The 21,349-nt window shown below is 48.4% G+C and overlaps 1 protein-coding gene across 2 annotated transcripts; it reads right to left on the bottom strand.

The window, feature by feature from the left end:
- Positions 1 to 99: 99 nt before the first annotated feature.
- Positions 100 to 20,804, bottom strand: JSRP1 (junctional sarcoplasmic reticulum protein 1). 2 transcript variants are annotated; one of them, XM_082206493.1, is made up of 7 exons: positions 20,592 to 20,804; positions 14,188 to 14,311; positions 12,822 to 12,868; positions 7,342 to 7,690; positions 5,988 to 6,140; positions 2,549 to 2,628; positions 100 to 1,434 (listed from the first exon to the last, which is right to left on the bottom strand). In XM_082206493.1, exons 2-7 carry the CDS (start codon positions 14,288 to 14,290, stop codon positions 847 to 849), a joined length of 1,320 nt encoding a protein of 439 aa, XP_082062619.1. In that variant the 5' UTR covers positions 14,291 to 14,311; positions 20,592 to 20,804; the 3' UTR covers positions 100 to 846. The 2 variants fall into 2 exon arrangements, with proteins under 2 accessions (XP_082062619.1, XP_082062618.1); XM_082206492.1 differs by lacking the exon at positions 20,592 to 20,804 and adding an exon at positions 20,229 to 20,511.
- Positions 20,805 to 21,349: the final 545 nt, after the last annotated feature.

Here is a 21,349-nt window from a genome sequence, read left to right as displayed (position 1 = left end):
TAAGTTCCACCTCCCAGCAGCCCCAGAAGGCAGAACTGCCCTGTGGCCAGAGATCCTCAGGGGATCGTCACTGCGTGGAAGAAAAAGAAGAGTCTATCCTACATGTCTGAAACTTTTATTTAACAGATGTATTATAAACGGATTTAAGCCAAAAGGGTGGGGGGGTGGGGAGAAGAGAGAAGAGTTCTTTTAAGGGGAAAAATCGAGAAAATTGGCTGGAGAATAAAAGGTGGGGAGCTGAATTTAAGACTGCAAACACGATGGAGAGGAATCAGGATTCACACCACCTCTGAAAACTGCTTTGTGACAAAGGAGGAATGGATGGTTCAATCTGTCTTTTTTTCCAGGCACTGGTGTATGGGGTGTGGATGTGTGAGCCAACCCCACTGCTTATGGGGTGAGAGCTCAAGGTTTGGGGGGGGGGGTCTTCCATCTACCAAAGCAGCAGAGTCAAGCACAAAGGTCTCACCGTCCGTCACAAGCCGGTTTAGCAAACACTGCAACTTCTCCTTGCCGTTGCGGGGCGCCTCCCCCAGCCCCATTATTTGGGGCGGGGGAGGCGTGAACACCCAAAAAAAGAGAGAAGAAAATGGGGGGTGGGAGAGGCTTTCTTGAGGTCAGAGGGATCTCCTGGGCTGGGCAGACAAGTCCTTGGCCGTGGCCCAAGATCCCTCTGCAGGTGGCAGGGCCTCGGTATTACGTGTCTGGGAAGTGGGGCCAAGGGGAAGTTTGTGAGACGGAAGCAAGCGGGTCTCGCACTGCTCTGGAGTCGCCTGGGCCCCTGTGCCCGCCTGTTCGAGGGGGCAGGGGGCATTTTGGAGCGCTGCTTCCCACGGCGGAGGGGTCTCAGTCGTGCCGCCTGGCAGGCTTCTGCAGGGGGAAGAGCGGGCGCTGCACCCGCAAGGGCTTCCGGCCTCTCTGCTCGTGGGGGTGGGCCTTGTGGTCCCGCTCTTTCCCGCGGTCGCGCCCGTCCTTGGGGCGCCCCTTCCCTTCCTCCTGCTTGTGGGCCTTGGCTTCGGGTTTGGGCTGTCGGCTCCTCCTCTCCTCGCGCTGCTCTTTCCGCTTCCCCTCCCGCAGAGGCCGCTTGCTGCGAACAGGCTCCTCCTCCTCTTCCTCCTCTTCCTCTTCCTCCTCTTCCTCTAGGTCCTTGAGACCTTTCTGGGACTTCTCCTTGGAGACCCTCTCTCTCCGGGTTGCTTTCTCTGCTCTTTTCTTCTGCTTGACTTTAGCTCCTCCCCCTCCCTCTTCTGGCTCCTCCTCCTCTTCTTCTGGCTCCTCCTCCTCTTCCTCTGGCTCCTCCTCCTCTTCCTCTGGCTCCTCCTCTTCGACTTCGAGGCTTTCCTCTTCCTCTTCCTCCTCCTCCTCCTCCTCGATGTCAGGTGGTTCGTCCATGTCCGACCAGTTCAGCCACCTCTCGTAAAACCAGAGTTCTTCCTGGAATGGGAAGAAAACACACACAACAATGGGTGTCACCAAAAACAGCCTCCGGACGTTGTGTGCCCACAACTCCCGTCACTGGTGGGTGTCCAGCTACATTTGGACAGAGACAAGTCTAAGAAAAAGCTATTAGGTAAAGGTAAAGGGACCCCTGACCATTAGGTCCAGTCGGGGCCGACTCTGGGGTTGTGGCGCTCATCTCGCTCTATTGGCCGGAGTGGTACCTATTTATCTACTTGTACTTTAACGTGCTTTCGAACTGCTAGGTTGGCAGGAGCAGGGACTGAGCAACGGGAGCTCACCCCGTCGCAGGGATTCGAACCGCTGACCTTCTGATCAGCAAGCCCTAGGCTCAGTAGTTTAACCCACAGCGCCACGAAAAAGCTATTATTCTGCCTCAAATACTGCTTTAACGGCTTGAGGCCACAAAGTATTCTATACATTTGATAAAGAAATGCATTTGTTAAATAAAGAAATGCATAAGCGCCTTGCGGGACATCTCTGGGAGAATAAACGGCGCAGGAGGGAAACCTCCACAAATCTGCAGCGGGGTCCCTAAGGCTTGTGTGTCTCCTTCCGGCAACTCCTTCAGCCAAGCTGTGCCAAAGGTCTTCCACTGCTCTCCTTTGGACCCCGTCAGTGAGGCTGAGAGGGGGGGGTCTTGTCTGGGCAGCCCAGGACCCCCAGACCCACGGCCCAGGATTGCGCTCCAGGGAGGGCATTGCAGTTCTGCTCACACAGCAGTTTGACCACCCCTGGATGCCAACAACAACAACAACAACAACAACAACAACAACAACAATAATAATATTACCCCACTCATCTGCCTGGGTTTCCCCAGTTACTCTGGGAGGCTCCCAACAGAGTTAAAAACACAATAAAACATCGAAACAACATCAGCAGCAACAACTTTAATCTGGAGGGCACCAGCTTTTCCCACCCCCCGCTCCAGGATGAAGCATTCTCCTTAGAAGTAGCAATAGTAGAAGGGCAGTTTGCAGTGGGTGGGGCCCCAATTCAGCATCCTCTGCCATGGATGGACACAACCTGCTTTGCTGGAATTGGGCATATTTTCCTGCTTTCCACCCACCCATTCGTCATTTCGACTCACCGCTTCCCCAACGCTGCCGTCTTGAGATGTCCAAGCGCTCAGCTCGGCCTCGAGGATTTCCCCACCGTAGTCGACAATGTCTGTGGGAAAGGAGAGGCGACCTTCGATGTGCTCCAATACCCAAAAGCAGGTGCACTTTTTTTGCGGATGTTGCAAATCTGGGAATCACCCGCATCCTCCATCTCTGAGATCCTAGTCCGAGCTGCTTCACAGCTGAAGCAACATCTCCCTTTTAGCCCCAGGCACCAGCCTTCCTGAATTAGGGGGAAATGGGGACTGATCCTAGCCAGTGGCGGCTGGTGCACTTTGGGACTGGTTGGAGGGAAGGCAGGGAGCCTGACAGCAGGTGGCGCCAGAGACAACCGCAGGAAGAACCCTCTGATTTTGACTGGCAGGTGGAGCTGGGTGAGAGTTTGAGAGCTGCCACCCATGTGCCTGTGGGAAGCTACTCAGAGAAGGGTGTAGACCAGGCCTGCTTGGATCAGGGCCAGGCTGAGAGCCAGGAAGGAGTGGAGCTTGCAGATCCTACTCTGAGTTGCTTCCTTGCTGAAGCAACGTCTCCCACCGAGCTCCATGCTCCAGCCTTCCTGGACCCAGAGCCAGAAACACAGATATAACCTAGGTGCCAAATGGCTCCTTGAACCAGGGTTACAGTCGCCAAAACAGAATGTCTACTTGCCCTTTAGGGGCAAAGTCTTATTTTTCAAATGATGGACTGACTGTGATTGGTTCTCAGTTCAGACGACAACCTTGAGCTCAGTTAAGAGCTCTGAGAACTTAAAAGAAGAAAAGTCACTTTATCCAGCTCCCATATACCGTATTTTTCGCTCCATAGGGCACACCGGACTATAGGGCGCACCTAGTTTTTAGAGGGGGAAATCAAGGAAAAAATCTTATTCCCCCCCCCCAGCCCCAAAGAGCAGCATACAGGCTGCGCGCAACCTCTCCCTGCCGGAGGGGTTGTGCAGGGCTATGGCACAAGCCAAGACAGCGAGCGGGATGGATCCAACTCGCTGTTTTGGCTTCCTCTTTAGCTGTGCAACCCTTCCAGCTGGGAAAGGCTGCGCGGGGCTAAAGAAGCCATAGCTGTGTGCAGCCTCTCCCTGCTGGAGGGGCTGCGCGGCTATCCCTGAAGCCTTCCGAGCACAGCACAAATTCCCGCTGCGCTCCTCAGGCTTCGGGTTCCTTTTGCTGAAGCCGGGAGAGCAAGACTCTCCTGCTTCAGCGAAAGGAACCTGAAGCCTCCAGAACACAGCGGGAACTCGCACTGCGCTTGGAAGGCTTCTGGGGGCTCTCCCTGAAGCCTGCAGAGCGAGAGGGGTCGGTGCGCACTGACGGCTCTCGCTCTCCAGGCTTCGGCAAAAGCGACACGAAGCCTCCGGAGCACGGAGGGAGCGCTCCCTCTGCGCTTCGGAGGCTTCGCGTTGCTATCGCTGAAGCCAAGGAGCCTGCATTCGCTCCATAGGACGCACACACATTTCCCCTTCATTTTTGGAGGGGGAAAAGTGCGTCCTATAGAGCGAAAAATACAGTATACTGGCCTATTCCAACCTCTTTTTCTTAATGGTGACACAGACCATTCATAACGCAGGAATATTCTTCCCAACTCTGAGCAGGGCAGTGGGGGAAGCCAAGACAAGTGACAACAATTCACTATGATGTTGTTCACTGCTCCTGTTCAGGCTGCACTGAAAAAGCATTTTGGTTCCAGAAATTCGTTCTGATTGTGCGGATAAAATATAATGGATTGAATTCTACAGGATGGGACCTTAGTGTGTGAAAACAGACCAGATCCAAGGATCCCCGGATGGTGGAGACGTCAGGCACCATCCTGGCACCCAGGAATCTTCACTTGGTCGCAAGTAGTTGATATCCAGGTGCAAAACGCGCCTGGCGCCTGGCTAATTTCGAACACTGCCTGGAGGGAATCCTCTGGAGAAGAAGAGCCTTCGGTTCTTGACTGGCCAAGCAAGGCAGACACTTGGAACAAGTTCTACTCAGAGTAGCACCCCCTCCCCCCCCGAAATTAATAGCTCTGAGACAGTGGTTCCCAAACCACTTCTTTGCCTCGAAAAAAATTTATCCCCAGAGCCTGCTACCTTAGACAGTGGACATTTGGGTTGCGAACGTGATCCGTGCGGGATGCATGTTCACAACCCGCAGCGTTCGCAACCTGCGCTATTTAGCACTTCTGTGCATGCGCGACCGCCGAAACCCGGAAGTAACCCGTTCCAGTACTTCTATGTTTCAGCGGTCCGTAACCCGAAAAAACGCAACCTGAAGCAGCTGTAACCCGAGGTATGACTGTAAAAGTGTTATTCAGAATGGATTTGTGTCCAGATTTTCACTTTCTGAAATATGGCAACGCTTTCCAGTGCCCCCTTGATGTGCTTTCGCTTCTTAGCTCCCCCATAGGTAATCTCAACATCCCCCCCCCCAGGGGACAGTACCACGTACTCTGTGAACCACTGATCTGAGGCAGAATAGAATAATAGAATCATAGAGTTGGAAGGGACCCCTGAGGGTCATCCAGTCCAACCCCCTGCAGTGCAGGAATATGCAGCTGTCCCTTGCAGGGATCGAACCTGCAACCTTGGCATTACCAGTACCACACTCTAATCACACTCTGAATGTGACTAACATCAGGTGCAAGGCAGAATATGTGCAGCGCTTTTTTTTTTAATTTTTGAACCACGAGGACTAGAAACTTGTGGTTTGGCTGCAACTTGGATAGGACGCCGAGCCCTTTTACTCCTGCGTCCCACTCAATAAATGTGGGGTTTTCCTAATTGCAAAAGGGGGGTCCCTGAACAGAAGGACCCCACTACCCAAGTGGATAGCTCAGCTGGTTGGAGCGTGGCGCTGATAACGCCAAGGCTGCAGGTTCGATCCCTGCCTGGGACAGCTGCCTATTCCTGCCTTGCAGGGGGTTGGACTAGAATTCAGGGGTCAGCAAACTTTTTCAGCAGGGGGCCAGTCCACCATCCCTCAGACCTTGTGGGGGGCCGGACTATATTTTGAAGGGGAAAAGAAGGAACAAATTCCTATGCCCCACAAATAACCCAGAGGTGCATTTTGAATAAAAGCACACATTCTACTCATGTAAAAACACACTGATTCCCAGACCATCCACGGGCCGGATTGAGAAGGCAATTGGGCCGGATCCAGCCCCTGGGCCTTAGTTTGCCTACCCATGGGCTAGATCAGGCTTTCTCAACCTGCGGGTCCCCATATGTTGTTGAACTACAACTCCCATCACCCCTAGCTAGCAAGGCCAGAGCTCAGGGATGATGGGAGTTGTAGTCCAACAACATCTGGGGACCCAAGGTTGAGAACCGCTGGACTAGATGATCCTCACAGTGCCTTCCAACTCTACAATTCCATGATTCTCTGTTCCAGTAAGCAGCTGGTCACATCCTGAAACACTCTTCTCCCTTACCTTGAACCACCTGGCAGCTGACACTGAGGAGGGCGAGGCAGGAGGCGACGACGAGGCATTTGTTCAGGGTCAGGCCCTCCCAAGGGAGCGTGTCCTTTGTTGGCCCTGCAGTGCGGGCCTCTGCTTTCCTCTTAGCCGGGACGGTCTTTGTGGCTTCCAGGAGACAACAGAGAGAGGGAGAGAGTTGGGCACACTTGACCAGCCTGCTGTGACCCAAAGGCTGTTTTTGGTGCGTCCATCATGGGGGACATTCAGTATTAAGACACACATCATGATTTGCGATATTTTGCCAGGCCAAAAAATTATGAAACCGATATCACACTATGGACTTTGAACCAGTTTTGGATGATATATTGATATAATAAAGGTAAAGGGACCCCTGACCGTTAGGTCCAGTCGTGGCCGACTCTGGGGTTGCGACGCTCATCTCGCTTTACTGGCCATGGCAGCTGGCGTACAACTTCCGGGTCATGTGGCCAGCAGCACTAAGCCGCTTCTGTCGAACCAGAGCAGCACACGGAAACGCCGTTTACCTTCCCGCTGGAGTGGTACCTATTTATCTACTTGCACTTTGACGTGCTTTCAAACTGCTAGGTTGGCAGGAGCAGGGACCGAGCAACAGGAGCTCACCCCGTCGTGGGGATTCGAACTGCCAACCTTCTGATCGGCAAGCCCTAGGCTCTGTGGTTTAACCCACAGCGCCACCCGTGTCCCTTATATTGATATTTTACCCAGCCTAATGAGCACAAGTGCTGTCTTGTTTGTGTTCTCTGTTGCTCATCTCCCTTTTTCCCCATCCCTCTTAGTTGTTCCCCGCCCTCCAAACCAAGAAAGCTGTCTGGACAGGCACACACACATGCTCCAAGGAGGAAAGGACCTTGAGGACTAGCCTCTTACTGTAGTTTTAAGGAAAAGGCCACAACGCAGGAGTAGAACAGCTGCTCTGAATGCAGAGTGTCCTGGGTTCAATCCTCAGTGTCTCCCAGTAAGGCTGGGAATGCCCCCTGTCCGATATCCTGGAGAGAGGCTTCCGAGTTTAAATCGGCTCAGGACCATGAAGGAAAGGACCATAAAGCCATGCAGAAAGTCCCAAAATCTCCAGGTTGGGCTCAGAAAGATTCCATTGTCTGAAACCCGGGACAGCTGCTGCCAGTCCGTGTAGGCAGCCCTGAGCTACATGGAATAATGGTCCGACTCGGTCTAAGGAAGCTGCTAAAGTGAAGGTTGGAAACCCACCCTCCTGCCCCCTGGCCTTGATCCAAATCCAGCCCCTAAGTCCCTGCAATTTCTGCCTTTACAAGTAGGAAGCAATGCTGTTGTCACGCGTGCATCCGGCCCCAAGGAAACCGCATACCTGCTGGAGCTGCAGGCCGCACTTTCTCTGCCGGCTTCTCTGCCCGCGCCGCCTTCTCAACTCGGGGTGCCTTTTCCACTCGGGGAACCTTCTCAGCCACCTTGTCCATCCCGGAGGTTTTTTCTGCTCGGGGTGCTCTCTCCACCACCCTTTCAGCCCGCAGGACTTTTTCCGCCACTTGCTCGGCTCGGGGCTGTTTTGCGGGGACCTTTTCGGGAGCCGGGGGCTCCTCCGCTTCCAGCGACGGCTCGGGAAGCGTGGAGGAAGCTGCTTCTCCGATGCTGTCCACGAACTCATCGAGGTCTTGCTCGACCACGTGAAGCCTGTCTACATCCTTCCTCTCTATACCCTGAGGTGGGAGGAATTCCAGTGGTTTATTTCATCCGAACACTGAAGACATCCTCTAAGCACTTTTCTAAAATAATACATACTACGGGCTCATAGAATCATAGAGTTGGAAGGGACCTCCAGGGGTAATCCAGCCCAACCCCCTGCAATGCAGGAATCACAGCTAAACCTCCTCATCCAGCTTCTGCTTGAAAACCTCCAAGGAAAGATAGTCCGGCACCTCCTTTTCACTGCCAAACAGCTCTTACCATCAGAAATTTTTGTTTAGTCGGAATCTCCTTTCTTGCAACTTGAAGCCATGGGTTCGAGTCCTACCCTCCGGAGCAGGAGAAAACAAGCTTGCTCCATCCTCCATGTGAACAGCCCTTGAGCTATTGGAAGATGGCTATCCTATCTCCTCTCTGTCTCCTCTTTTTCATGCTAAACACACCCAGCTCCTTCAACCGTTCCTCACAAGGCTTGGTTTCCTTAATCATCTTGGTCTCCCTCCTCGGCACGCCTTTCAGCTTTGCCAACATCTTTTTAAAATTGTGGTGCCCAGAACTGGACACACTAGTAAGCTGATTTCTTCCCCAGAAATCCATGTGAATGACTCTTCATTATTTTCAATAGTTGCATCCCATGTTAGACAACTGGGGGGGGACACAGGAGCCCCCCATTCCTGATCTAGGTAAAGGTAAAGGGCCACTAGGCCCAGTCGCGGACGACTCTGGGATTGTGTCGTTCATCTTGCTTTATTGGCCGAAGGAGCCTGCATACAGCTTCCGGGTCATGTAGCCAGCAGGACTAAGCCGCTTCTGGCGAACCAGAGCAGCGCACAGAAACGCCGTTTACCTTCCCGCCAGAGCGGTACCTATTTATCTACTTGCACTTTGACGTGCTTTCGAACTGCTAGGTTGGCAGGAGCAGGGACCGAGGAACGGGAGCTCACCCCGTCGCGGGGATTCGAACCACCGACCTTCTGATCAGCAAGCCCTAGGCTCCGTGGTTTAACCCACAGCACCACCCGCGTCCCATCCATTCCTGATCTAGGAAGTAGCATTTCTCTGCTGCATGGAGGAAATGGAACAATGCCTCTATTCCAAAGAGGCCTTCTCTCCAGAGAGGGGAATGCTTCTTCTTCTTCCATCAGGGATGGGGAAACCTGTCTCCCTCCAGGTGTTGCTGTCTTCTGACTCCCACATGGTTCTCTCTCTCTCCCCCATTTTATCCTCACAACGCCCCCTGCAAGGTTGGTTAAGGTGAGTGGCCCAAGGCCCACAAGCAAATGGATGAGCATGGGGGTGGTGGGATTCGAATTCTGCTCTCCCCATCTCTAAACCAACCACTGCATCTCAACACAGGGATAACAATTTCTGGCGCTTGGAAGTGTTTGTCGATGCCTCGTGCTGCTAAAAGGTAGAGAGAGATTTCCAGGCGGGACTTGGGGAGAAGATCAAGAAAGAGCTCCTTTCAATTTCAAGGATGCTGTTGTGAAGGTTCACGGCTCTGTAGAACAAATTACACAATAGCAGCCTTTGTGTGCGTGTGTCCATTTGATTGGAATTTCAGGGTCCTTGGCTGCTGTTTTCAGCCTGCCTCAGATAAGATGATCTGCACTGTGGGTTGTGCAACTTGGGGAGCGGGAATTTGGTTGTCTTAACACACACACACACACACACACACACACACACACACACACACACACGAGAATGCTCTTCTGTTTGATTCTTGCTTTTGCCCCCCCCCAATAATATTAATTTTTTCCAAATATCTTAAGCACAATACAGCTTAACAATATTATTCTCCTTTCAACCTATATCTTATCTGAATTAACTTCCCTCCACCCATCTTCTGGCTTCTCTACATTGCTCTTTCTTAACCGTGATTACTATATATACATTCTATAAATGTCTCTAATTCCTTAATAAATTTTTGTATCATACTTTAGACATACATTCCTTATTATATTACAGCATTACATCTTCTGGTCTAACCAAATGTTTACAATAAACGCTATGAGTTTTATTTCAGTCCTGTGAGTGTCTTTATTTATGTACGGTTTTCTCTAAGCAAACCATAAATTTGGACCATTCTTTTTGGAATCTCTCCATCATCCTGCTATCGGATTCTTGCAGTTAGGTAAAGGGTAAAGGGACCCCTGACCATTAGGTCCAGTCATGGCTGTCTCTGGGGTTGCGGCGCTCATCTTGCTTTACTGGCCAAGGGAGCCAGCGTTTGTCCGCAGACAGCTTCCGGGTCATGTGGCCAGCAGGACTAAGCCGCTTCTGGCGAACCAGAGCAGCGCACGGAAACGCCGTTTACCTTCCCGCCAGAGTGGTACCTATTTATCTACTTGCACTTTGATGTGCTTTCGAACTGCTAGGTTGGCAGGAGCAGGGACTGAGCAACGGGAGCTCACCCCGTCGCAGGGATTCGAACTGCCAACCTTCTGATTGGCAAGCCCTAGGCTCTGTGGTTTAACCCACAGCGCCACCCACGTCCCTCACAGTTTTCTCTAAGTATACCATAAATTAGGACCATTCTTTCTGGAATTTCTCCATCATCCTGCTGTCGGATTCTTGCAGTTAGCCTTGCTATTTCTGCATACTCTTGATTCTTGCTTTTGGGCTTTCCAGGATGCTAGACTAGAGGGGCAGTGGCCTGATCCACCAGGCTTCTGTGTGCGTTATACAGGGTTGACTAATGACATCATAGACTCATTGAGTTGGAAGGGACCCTGATAATCATCTAGCCCAACCCTTTGCAATTCAGGAATCTTTTGCCTCATATGGGACTTGAACCCACCACCCTAAGATTAAGAGTTTCATGCTCTTATCAGCTGAGCTACCGAGAGTTTGGGGAAAGGGCTGTAGCTAATTGGGAATGCACATCATTTGCATTCAGAGCTGGCACAAGGCAGCATTCTTGGTTTCGAAATAAAATAATTAAGGTCTTATATATATCATAAATGTTCATAAATGTACCAAGCAAACATGTACATAAATATATAAACCACATATCTGAAGCAGCACAGGAAAACAGCCCTGAAAGCAATTTCTCTGCAAGGTCAAGGAAAATGGAAAAGCCTCCCCATTGTCATTTCCTTCACAAATCCTGTCTTAAGGGTATGTCTGTGTATGAATAGGGTGTGAGCCTATGACCTGGCTCAGGAACTAGGTATTTGTCATTACAAAAGACTGGCCAGGCTCCCCAGGGTATCCAATTAAGTGAGCATTAACAGGTAACCTGCCAGACAGGAGGTAAACAACGCGCTTAGATTTCTGTTGTAGACTGCCTTTTCTGTGATGTAGGTATGATGTTTCTAGGAGTGGTCTTGGACTCCAGGACGGGCAATTTAAAATGTCTATATAAGTGCGGGCACACCTTGGTTCGGGGTCCTCCTCCTTTCCTGCGTGTGAAGGGGGCACTCTCTTGCAACAGTTCAATAAATATCAGGCTTTGCTTCTCAATATTCTCTGGTTGGCCTCTGTTATTTTCTCTGACCGATGGAGAACCTGCAAAGGACTCTATAAGGGCTCTGGTATCCCCCATAAGGGAATCAGGGCAGATTTTCATTTATTACAGTTTCCTACTTAAAACCAGTTCCTTGAGGACTAGAATCTTGCTCTATCCCAGGAACAGCTGCAAGGAGGGAGGAGGGAGGACAAGGTTCAAAAATCAGCTCAGCCACAGACCGGCTGCCTGAGATGTTCAGCAGGACAGCTTGTCCTTAGGCAGAGACTGGTGAGCTCACGCAGGAACGATGTTGGGACAGGCTGCCAAGCGTCAGTCTCTCCTCTCCAGGGACAGGAGGGATCCTGTTTTCTCATTATTATCATCATTATTCCATCTATTAATTGCTTCCTATGAAGTTGGTGCTGGGAATCTCTTTGAGGGGGTTCGTAGGAAGCAATTAATAAATGAAATGATGATGGTAACGAGAAAAAGAATCCCTTCCGTCCCCCGCAAGGAGAGATCATGCTTTAAAAAATAAACAAATTAACACCAAATTAATGCAAATTTAAAAGTTGACTTCCCGCCCCGCTGCCTGATGTTTCACTATTGCTGCTCAATATTACAAACATTTCCAAATTACGTTTTAAAAAAACCCTGAAGGTTTTAAAAAATTCATTTCAATTGGTCTTCTCTGAGTAGAACTCAGTTGGGACTAAGTTCTGTCCCAGGAGAGCCAGACCAAAGCACATATCTGCGCCACACATGACATTATTCTGCTGCTTTTAACAGTTGTGATGTCACCCAAAGAATTCTGGGAACTGTAGTTTGAAAAGGGTTCTGAGATTTGTTAGGAGACTCCTATATCCCCACAACAGCTACAATTTCCAGAATTCCCTGGGAAGAGGGACTGATTGTTAAACCTCTCTGGGAATTGTAGCTCTCTGAGGGGAATAGCGGGCTCACCTAACAACCCTCAGCACCCTTAACAAAATATAGTTCCTAACTTTTGTAAAAAAAAAACACCCAGAAGCCTTTTTATTAGGTATTTTAAGTCAAGATATACCAAAAGAAATGAGGACTTTATTTATGTATGCCACTACAGCAGCAAGAATGTTGATTGCACAAAATTGGAAGACTGGAGAAATACCAACTAAAAGAACAGTGGCAAGAGAAGTTGATGAACTATGCAGAACTGGCAAAAAATGGCAGACAGACTAAGAGAAAAAGACAACAAAGACTTTTCCTATTATATTGGCAGAAACAAAGAAAGGCCATAGACTTGATGGCAGGATTTAAATAAACATCCACATTATCTGCATCAGAAAATGCTTAGAAGATAGTGAAATGGGATGGTGTGTTTAATTTTATTTTTTATGTTTTTAGGTTTGATGCTATGTTATTAACAACTTTTTCTGTTGAGAGATAGCAAAGATAAACAAACCAGAAGCGGAAGATGGGGGAAGTCTTGGAGGGGAGGGAGGGAGGAATATACAGTAAACATTAAGATGTATGTCATGAATGAAAAAGAAAAATTAAAAACAAAAACAAAAACTACAGTTCCCGTGATCCTTTTGGGGAAGTTGCAACTGTTAAAGAGGCAGAAATGCTGCTTTCAATGTGAGGTGGGGATGTGGGCCGAGAGAGGGCTCGGGGCGCAAGGGTCTTAAAGCATTGCCACACACGGTCATACTTACGTTTGGGGTGCTGTTGATCTCTTCTTTACTTACTGGTATTGCGGCATCTGTTAAAGAAACCCACACCAATTAGCATCACTTTAATGGTGGAACGCGGGTGGCGCTGTGGGTTAAACCACAGAGCCTAGGACAGAAAGTCGGCGGTTCGAATCCCCGTGACGGGGTGAGCTCCTGTTGCTCAGTCCTTGCTCCTGCCAACCTAGCAGTTTGAAAGCATGTCAAAGTGCAAGTAGATAAATAGGTAACGCTCCGGCGGGAAGGTAAACGGTGTTTCCGTGCGCTGCTCTGGTTCGCCAGAAGCGGTTTAGTCCTGCTGGCCACATGACCCGGAAGCTGTACACCGGCTCCCTCGGCCAGTAAAGCGAGATGAGCACTGCAACCCCAGAGTCGGTCACGACTGGACCTAATGGTCAGGGGTCCCTTTACCTTTACTTAATGGTGGGACCAGCGCTGAGATGATGGGGGAGACGATGATCATGGCCAGGTGAGGAGACTCTGACCTGACATTGGCTTTCTTCTTCCCTCCTCCTCTCTCCTTCCTTTTGTGTCATGTCCATGAGATTAAGAGCTTGGGGGCTGGCTTATCTTTTAATACCTGTATACAACAAAGCTCCTGAACACCAGGTGCTGGAAATCGCAGGAGGGGAGAGGTTCTCGTGCCCAGATATTGCTTGTGGGTTTCCCATAATGGGCCCCTGAGAGAACAGGATGGTGGACAAAATGAGCCTCGTCTTCTGTTCTCATGGTGTTATGTACTGAGTTGAATAGGATTCAAAATGCAGCAGTCTGATTGGTCCTAGAACAGTAGGATCCAGAATGCAGCAGTCTGATTGGTCCTAGAACAATAGGATCCAGAATGCAGTAGTCTGATTGGTGCTAGAACAATAGGATCCAGAATTCAGCAGTCTGATTGGCCCTAGAACAGTAGGATCCAGAATGCAGCAGTCTGATTGGTCCTAGGATCCAGAACACAGCAGTCTGATTGGTCCTAGAACAATAGGATCCAGAACGCAGCAGTCTGATTGGTCCACAGGAGCCACCCAATCCAACTCCAGGTGGAAGTGAATCCGCAACCTGATTGGCCTACAGGAGAATCCCGTAATTAGCCAATCATGTGGGGCCCATTATGTAAATAATGTATATAAAGCAGACATTCTGGGGGAACTTCCATTCCTCCTCACCACTATGAGCTGAATAAAGAGCATGAAATCCACTCTTGACTCCGAGTAGATTTCACTGGCAACGAAGGTGGGATTCGAACCCACGCGTGCATAGTATATTTCACATGTTCTTCTGAAAGGGCGTAAGTGGCTTAGGTTCCCTAAGCCATGCTCCTTTCAACTGTACAATTCTATCATTAAAATACCTTCTTTTATCTCCTCCTTCAATGGCTTCTGGACCGGAGACTCTTTCAGAGAATCTGGAGACTCCTCGCTCCGCTCCAGGATCTCGCAGGGACCCGTCGCCATGTTGTCGCTGAGGAACCCTTGCTAAACGCAGGAGGAGGAACGAGGCAGAGATCTGTCGTCAGCATCCCGACCAGGTTATGTCACGAAACAAGCAGAAGGGACCGGAGCCGTGCGAATCCCAGTTGGACTGCAACTTTTGCTTGCGCTATCTCTGAACAACTCTCAGCACCCTTAAACTACAGGATTCACTGAAACATGGCTTTTTAAAGTGGTCCAAGGCTTATATATGTGTGTGTGTGTGTGTGTGTGTGTGTGTAATTTTTAACAACCAAATTATCAATCAATATATCCATTTACACCCCCCCTTTTATCCCCCCCCCAGGACTTCCCTCAGCTCCTCTCTTGGGTTCCTTTGCACAAATTATCCTCTGCATATTGTAAAATTGTACATATCATTGCCTTATTTATCATATATTCAACAAATAAATTGGCGGGTGTTTATTCGAAACCTGCCAAGCAGTCCAAACCATTTTGTTGTCTTTTTAAATAATTTGTGAAAAATTCCCATTCTTCCTTGAATAATAATAATAATAATAATAATAATAATAATAATAATAATAACAACAACAACAACAATAATAATTTATTCTTTGAAGCCTACCCATCTGGCTGGGTCTCCCCTGCCACTCTGGGCGGCTTCCAACAAAGATTAAAAATACATTAAAATCTTGAAGTCACGATTGTCCTTGTCAGTTTATATGTCAACTTGGCCAGTTCTGCATAGCTCATTAGTCTTTCTTGCCACTGTTCTTTCGTTGGAATTTCCTCGGTCTTCCATTTTTGTGTTAACAAGACTCTTGCCGCTGTTGTAGCATACATAATTCCCCCCCCCCCTTTTCTTGGCAGGTCTAAGGCTGTTTTCAATGCATTGAGCAGAGGGGGTCACTGTGTGTGTGTCTGGAGGCAGTTGGAGGATGGATGGTGGCTAATGGACTGAGGTTACTGTTTTTGGGGGACAGGGGGCAGGCAGGTGTGGGGGCTCCCTGGTCCTGAGAGTGGTAACTGTGCCCCTGAAGGACCAGGTGTGCAGCCTGGGAGTCATTCTGGACTCACAGTTGTCCATGGAGGCGCAGGTCAATTCTGCATCCAGGGTGGCTGTCTACCAGCTCCATCTGAGACCCTCCTTGCCTGCCCGCGGACTGTCTCACCAGAGTGGTCCATGCTCTGGTTATCTCCCGCTTGGACTACTGCCATGCGCTCTCCGTGGGGCTACCTTTGAAAGTGACTCGGAAACTACAACTAATCCAGAACGGGGCAGCCAGACTGGTGACTGGGAGCGGCCACCAAGATCATATAACACTGGTCCTAAAGGTCCCTATTTCCATCCGAGAAATGTTGGAGGGTACGGGGTTATGCGACCCCCGAGCCAAGGAAATAAGTAACTGTACAACCTTTAGGAGATGTCTGAAGGCAGCCCTGGATAGGGAAGGTTTTTTTAAAAAAATGTTTAATGTTTTGTTATAATGTTTTTGTATATGCTGGAAGCCACCCAGAGTGGCTGGGGCAAATAATAAAATTATTATTATTAATGCCCCCAAAGTGGAGAATTGGTTCTCAGTCTAGGAGATTCCCTTTTTTAAAATACCGAGTCCTGTTGGAGGTGTGGGGCAGCTGAAGGTGGGCGGGGTGGTGGTGTAAGTAATATCCCAGGGCCTTAAACGGCAGTCCAGTTTCCACCCCACCTCTCCTGGAAGATGCCACAGCCTTCATTCACACTCGGATATGTCAAACCAGAGCCTTGGCTGTGCAGTCATCGTCAAAAACCCCATGGCAGCCTTCTAAGAATAGGGATCTGAAACCCAGCACGTTGGACCCCGTCCAACCTGCAAAACGAGCAGCCCCATTTCCCCGTCCCGTTCACAGCCCAAGCAGGTGTTTGGAGACGCAAGAGGAGCCTCGCCAGTCTCTTCCCTAGGTGCAGTGGGAAAGAGCGTGTCGGATTAGGCACCTGGGAGACCCGGGTTTGAATTCTGACCCAGTCTCAGCCACAAGCTCCCTGGGTGCGCCTGCTTGTTCCTTTTTTAATAAACTGATTTACTAACAACAACAACAACAACGTGCAAAAAAAAGACAAGCAATCAAAAGATTTTAAACCTTAAAGCACCCAGAAAGACAAAAGTACAACAACAACAACAACGTGCAAAAAAAGACAAGCAATCAAAAGATTTTAAACCTTAAAGCGCCACAGCCCAGAAAGACAAAAGTACAAACATACAGCGCAGCTCCAAAGGGAGAATAAAGGGTCAACTCATACAAATATAGAATTATAGAATTGTAGGGCTGGAAGGATCCTTTAGTCCAACCCCATGCAATGAAATGCAGGAATATGCAGCTGTCTCATACGGGGATCGAACTTGCAACCTTGGTGTGTTTTCAGCACCACGCTCTAGCCCTTTGAGCTGTCCTTACAGATAATAAAGATTCATTAAAAAATAAAAGCAATCTCCAGCTGCAGGCTTCATCACTATTGAGAATAAAGCTTCTAATAAATATCTTAAGTAAGCCAGATGTTTGCATATACTGGTGGCATAAAATCGTGGCACATACAGTGGTACCTCGGGTTAAAAACTTAATTCATTCCGGAGGTCCGTTCTTAACCTGAAACTGTTCTTAACCTGAGGTACCACTTTAGCTAATAGGGCCTCCTGCCGCCGCCGCGCTGCCAGAGCACGATTTCTGTTCTCATCCTGAAGCAAAGTACTTAACCTGAAGCACTATTTCTGGGTTAGCGGAGTCTGTAACCTGAAGCGTCTGTAATCCGAGGTACCACTGTATTACAAAAAAATACTTTGCGTTTACGAGATATTTTTTGGAGAAGGGCAATTCCCAAACAATCCAGCAACCTGTTCCAACAATCCAAATGATTGATTATCAATTATTATGATTACTGATTGCATTTATATGCCACCTATTTCTCCAAGAATTTCAAGGTGGCGCTCCTGGTTGTTCCCTTCACAACGGGGCAGGTTAGTCTGGGAGGCAGTGACTGGCTCCCAAAGGATTCGAACTCAGGCCTCCCATGTCCTAGTCTGTTGTCTCTCTCAACTTAGCCTACTCCACAGGATGGTTGTGTGAGACTGAAACACGGAGGGGTGAAGATTCTGCATAGTGCTTTGAGCAGCCTGGCAAAAGGCCAATACAGTGGTACCTCGGGTTACATACGTTTCAGATTACAGACTCTGCTAACCCAGAAATAGTGCTTCAGGTTAAGCACTTTGCTTCAGGATGAGAACAGAAATCGTGCTCCGGCGGCGCGGCGGTGGTGGGAGGCCCCATTAGCTAAAGTGGTGCTTCAGGTTAAGAACAGTTTCAGGTTAAGTACAGACCTCCGAAACGAATTAAGTACCGTATTTTTCGCTCTATAAGACGCACCAGACCACAAGACGCACCTAGTTTTTGGAGGAGGAGAACAAGAAAAAAAATATTCTGAATCCCAGAAGCCAGAACAGCAAGAGGGATCGTTGTGCAGTGAAAGCAGCAATCCCTCTTGCTGTTCTGGCTTCTGAGATAGCTGCGCAGGCTGCATTCACTCCGTAAGACGCACACACATTCCCCCTTACATTTTAGGAGGGAAAAAGGGAGTCTTATAGAGCAAAAAAATACAGTACTTAACCTGAGGTGCCACTGTAAAGAAATTAAGAAAACCGGCGGTGGGAAGGCTTTCAGCTTGTGGGACGGACATAATTTCTGAGCTGCCTTCTGCTGAGTCCCATGGCTGCCCCATGGAACAGGGAGCAAACTTGCTTTCTGCTGTTCTGAAGGATGGGACTCGAATCTTTGGCTAGAAGAAATGAGATCCCGACTCTATGATTATATGACTCTGTAAGTCAGCGCGCTCTTCCAGTCTAGCTCAGCATCACCTACAGGGGCTCTCTGAGATGTCAAGGTGGGCACCCGTCCCCAGCTCTGCCGGGAGGTGCCGGGGACCGAACCTGCCGCCTTCTGCAGGCCAAACAGGTGTCCAACAACTGCGTTATGGCCTTTCCTCTTAAAAAACAAAAAAACGGCGCAAGACTCTAGTCCTCAATCAAACCACATTCTTATGCTACTTATTTAAACTGAATATTCATTTAATTGGATCTGTGCCAGATGTGAACAAAACACATTTGATCGTTTAACAGAAGACGTTCCCTGTATACGCTCAATCTTGGATTTTGGCAGACTTTCAGCTGCAGGTGATTCCACAGTGAGAATCTCACTGTGCTCCTGACTGGGCCATGGAGCCCATTCTGTTTTTTTATTATTATTATTATTATTACTACTATTATTATTATTATTATTACTATTATTACTATTCCAGTTACAGATAGGTAGCCGTGTTGGTCTGCCATAGTCAAAATAAAAAAATTCCTTCCAGTAGCACCTTAAAGACCAACTAAGTTAGTTCTTGGTATGAGCTTTCGTGTGCATGCACACTTCTGTTTCAGTGTATCTGAAGAAGTGTGCATGCACATGAAAGCTCATACCAAGAACTAACTTAGTTGGTCTTTAAGGTGCTACTGGAAGGAATTTTTTTATTATTACTATTGTTGTTGTTATCTGCCCATCTGATTGTGTGGCCCCAGCCACTCTGGGTGGCTTCCAGCAAAACATAAAAACACCACAAGACAGCAAACATTAAAAACTTCCTTATTTATGTGTACAACGACAGCAGCAAGAATACTGTATGCCCAAAGATGGAAAGAAGAGGAAGTTCCAACAAAGGGAGACTGGCTTTTGAAAATGATGGCGTTTGCGGAGCTGGCAAGATTAACAGCAAATATTAGAGAACAAAATGAGGATAAATTCCTTGACTGGAGAGCTGTTACTGAGTATTTAAAGAACTACAGTACCATGTGGAGATGAAAACGCAAGCAGGATTTGAAATATGAGCATCAGAATTAATTATTGGTTAGCATAAAGCAATTTATCCTATTTTTGTAGGAGAAATGTCCTGTTCACATCAACACACTTTTGCTAGAATATGTAAAGCACATTTCTACACACACACACCAATAATCCTGTTAACTGTAGCTTACTCCTCACAGAGGTGCTTAGGTTCCCAGCAAACTTACCGTTTTCCCCCATGTATAAGACTAGGGGGTTTTTTACCAAAAAAATCTGTTTAAAATTGAGGCTCATCTTATACACAGGTAGTGCTGAGGGGGTGTTTTCTTAATTTGGAGTACCCAAATTAAGGGGGCGTCTTATACACAGAAAAATATGGTAACTAATCAGAGTTCTCAAGATTCTTTGATCTGGGTGTGAGTGTGTATGCACACATGTGTGCATTAAATGTTCTTGGTGTCTGCGCAAGCTAAAAACTCCCTCCAAATCCTTCTTTTATATTATTACATGGTTTTTTAGGAGCAAGCTTTTGAATGTTGTAAAACACCCTGACTCCCTCACCTTGAACCCAGCACCTCTCAGGTGGGTGCCATTACCATTATAAGAGAACAAGGGCGAGTTCTGGCCATTATTATTATTATTATTATTATTATTATTATTATTATTATTATTATTCACCCTTCATCCTAAGGTCCCAGGAGCGTTACAGCAATTACAACGCAACTTTAAATATCAGAACACAACATTAAAAGCCATTGGAAACAATTCAACATTGCAGAAATAAGTCGGTCCCTAAAAATACACCGCTCAAGCAGGTTGGAGAGGTGAGCATTCCTCAACGTTTGCCAAAAGCTGTATAACGAAGTTGCCAGATGTTCCTCAGCTGCAAATCACCTCAAGGCATAGGTAAAAGGCGATGGTGTTGATTAATCTATTAATTTCATTGACCCAGTAATCAATAACCACTGGTTTGGAAGCGGGCAGAAGTTAATACACTCTTTGCCTGGATCTTCCCAACGTCGATGGTTACTGGGCCAGGAACATGTCGAGGTTAGTCTGCTTCAGAAAATGGAAATAATAATAATAGAGTGCAATCTATAGTTATAGATACCTTGCCAGCTTCATGCCTGCATTGATTTCTCAGATGGGGAGCAGCCTTCGCCACAGCTCCCAGGGAGCTGGTGTGGGGCTTTTGCGTTGACGGCTGCTGACTCAACATCAAAGCGTCACCCAAAAATAGTTTCCTTCCCCATCCCGGGCGACCCGTGGAAGGCGGCCCAGCTGGAATCTAGCCGGAGAGGCTGATCGCAAGCCAGCGAAAGGGGAAAATGAATCTCTGGGAGATCCAGGCAGGCTGGACGAAAGTTCGTGGGAATGTTGAAAGCAGACAGACGTGGTTCAGAAACCAGAAGCTGGGAGTGCTAAGACGCAGACAGACAGACAGACAGACAGACAGACGGCATGCAGTTCATACCCAGGTCCTTTAAATCCGGCCGTCTGGCCTTCAGATTGTCGCCTGGATCAATCCTGCCCTCTGTGTGTGCGTGTGTGTGTGTCTCTCTGCACAGCTGAAATATACAGCGACAGGTGTCCTTCCCTTCCCAGGAAAATTCCAGCCAATGACGGGGACTTTGCCGCAGTTTCGTTTTTCGAAAGGCAAGGGGCTTTGCCCTGGTGGGTGGGGAAGACATGCCCTCCAACATTTCTCCAATGAAAATTGGGATGTCAAGAAGAAGAAGAAGAAGAAGAAGAAGAAGAAGAAGAAGAAGAAGAAGTAGTCTTCAGTGGCGTAGCGTGGGTTGTCAGCACCCGGGGCAAGGCAAGTAATTTGCGCCCCCTAACACGTGGATTTGCGCACCCTAACCCCCAGATGTTGCCCCCGGCCCCCCCTGCACCCCCCACACTACACCACTGGAAGTCGTCAATCTGGGCGCCTTCCAACATATTCTAAAACATAATACATAAACATTAAAAATCTTCCTTCTACAGGGTTGCCTTCAGATGTCTTAGAATCATAGAATCATAGAATCATAGAGTTGGAAGAGACCACAAGGGCCATCGAGTCCAACCCCCTGCCAAGCAGGAAACACCATCAGAGCACTCCTGACATATGGTTGTCAAGCCTCTGCTTAAAGACCTCCAAAGTAGGAGACTCCACCACACTCCTTGGCAGCAAATTCCACTGTCGAACAGCTCTTACTGTCAGGAAGTTCTTCCTAATGTTTAGGTGGA

The sequence above is a fragment of the Podarcis vaucheri genome (genome assembly GCF_965113315.1).
Source record: "Podarcis vaucheri genome assembly, chromosome: 18".
Taxonomy (NCBI): domain Eukaryota; kingdom Metazoa; phylum Chordata; class Lepidosauria; order Squamata; family Lacertidae; genus Podarcis; species Podarcis vaucheri.
The sequence above is the reverse complement of the archived record's forward strand: the minus strand, read 5'-3'. Positions and strand labels throughout refer to the sequence as shown.

Excerpts from the sequence above, each read along its gene's own strand:
- JSRP1 (XM_082206492.1), bottom strand. The coding sequence starts at position 20,336 with ATGTTGAGTCAGCAGCCGTCAACGCAAAAGCCCCACACCAGCTCCCTG. Across the intron at positions 14,312-20,228 it reads GCAGGCATGAAGCTGGCAAG|CAAGGGTTCCTCAGCGACAA; the intron begins GTATCTATAACT and ends TCCTGCGTTTAG. Across the intron at positions 7,691-12,821 it reads AGATCAACAGCACCCCAAAC|GGTATAGAGAGGAAGGATGT; the intron begins GTAAGTATGACC and ends CTCCCACCTCAG.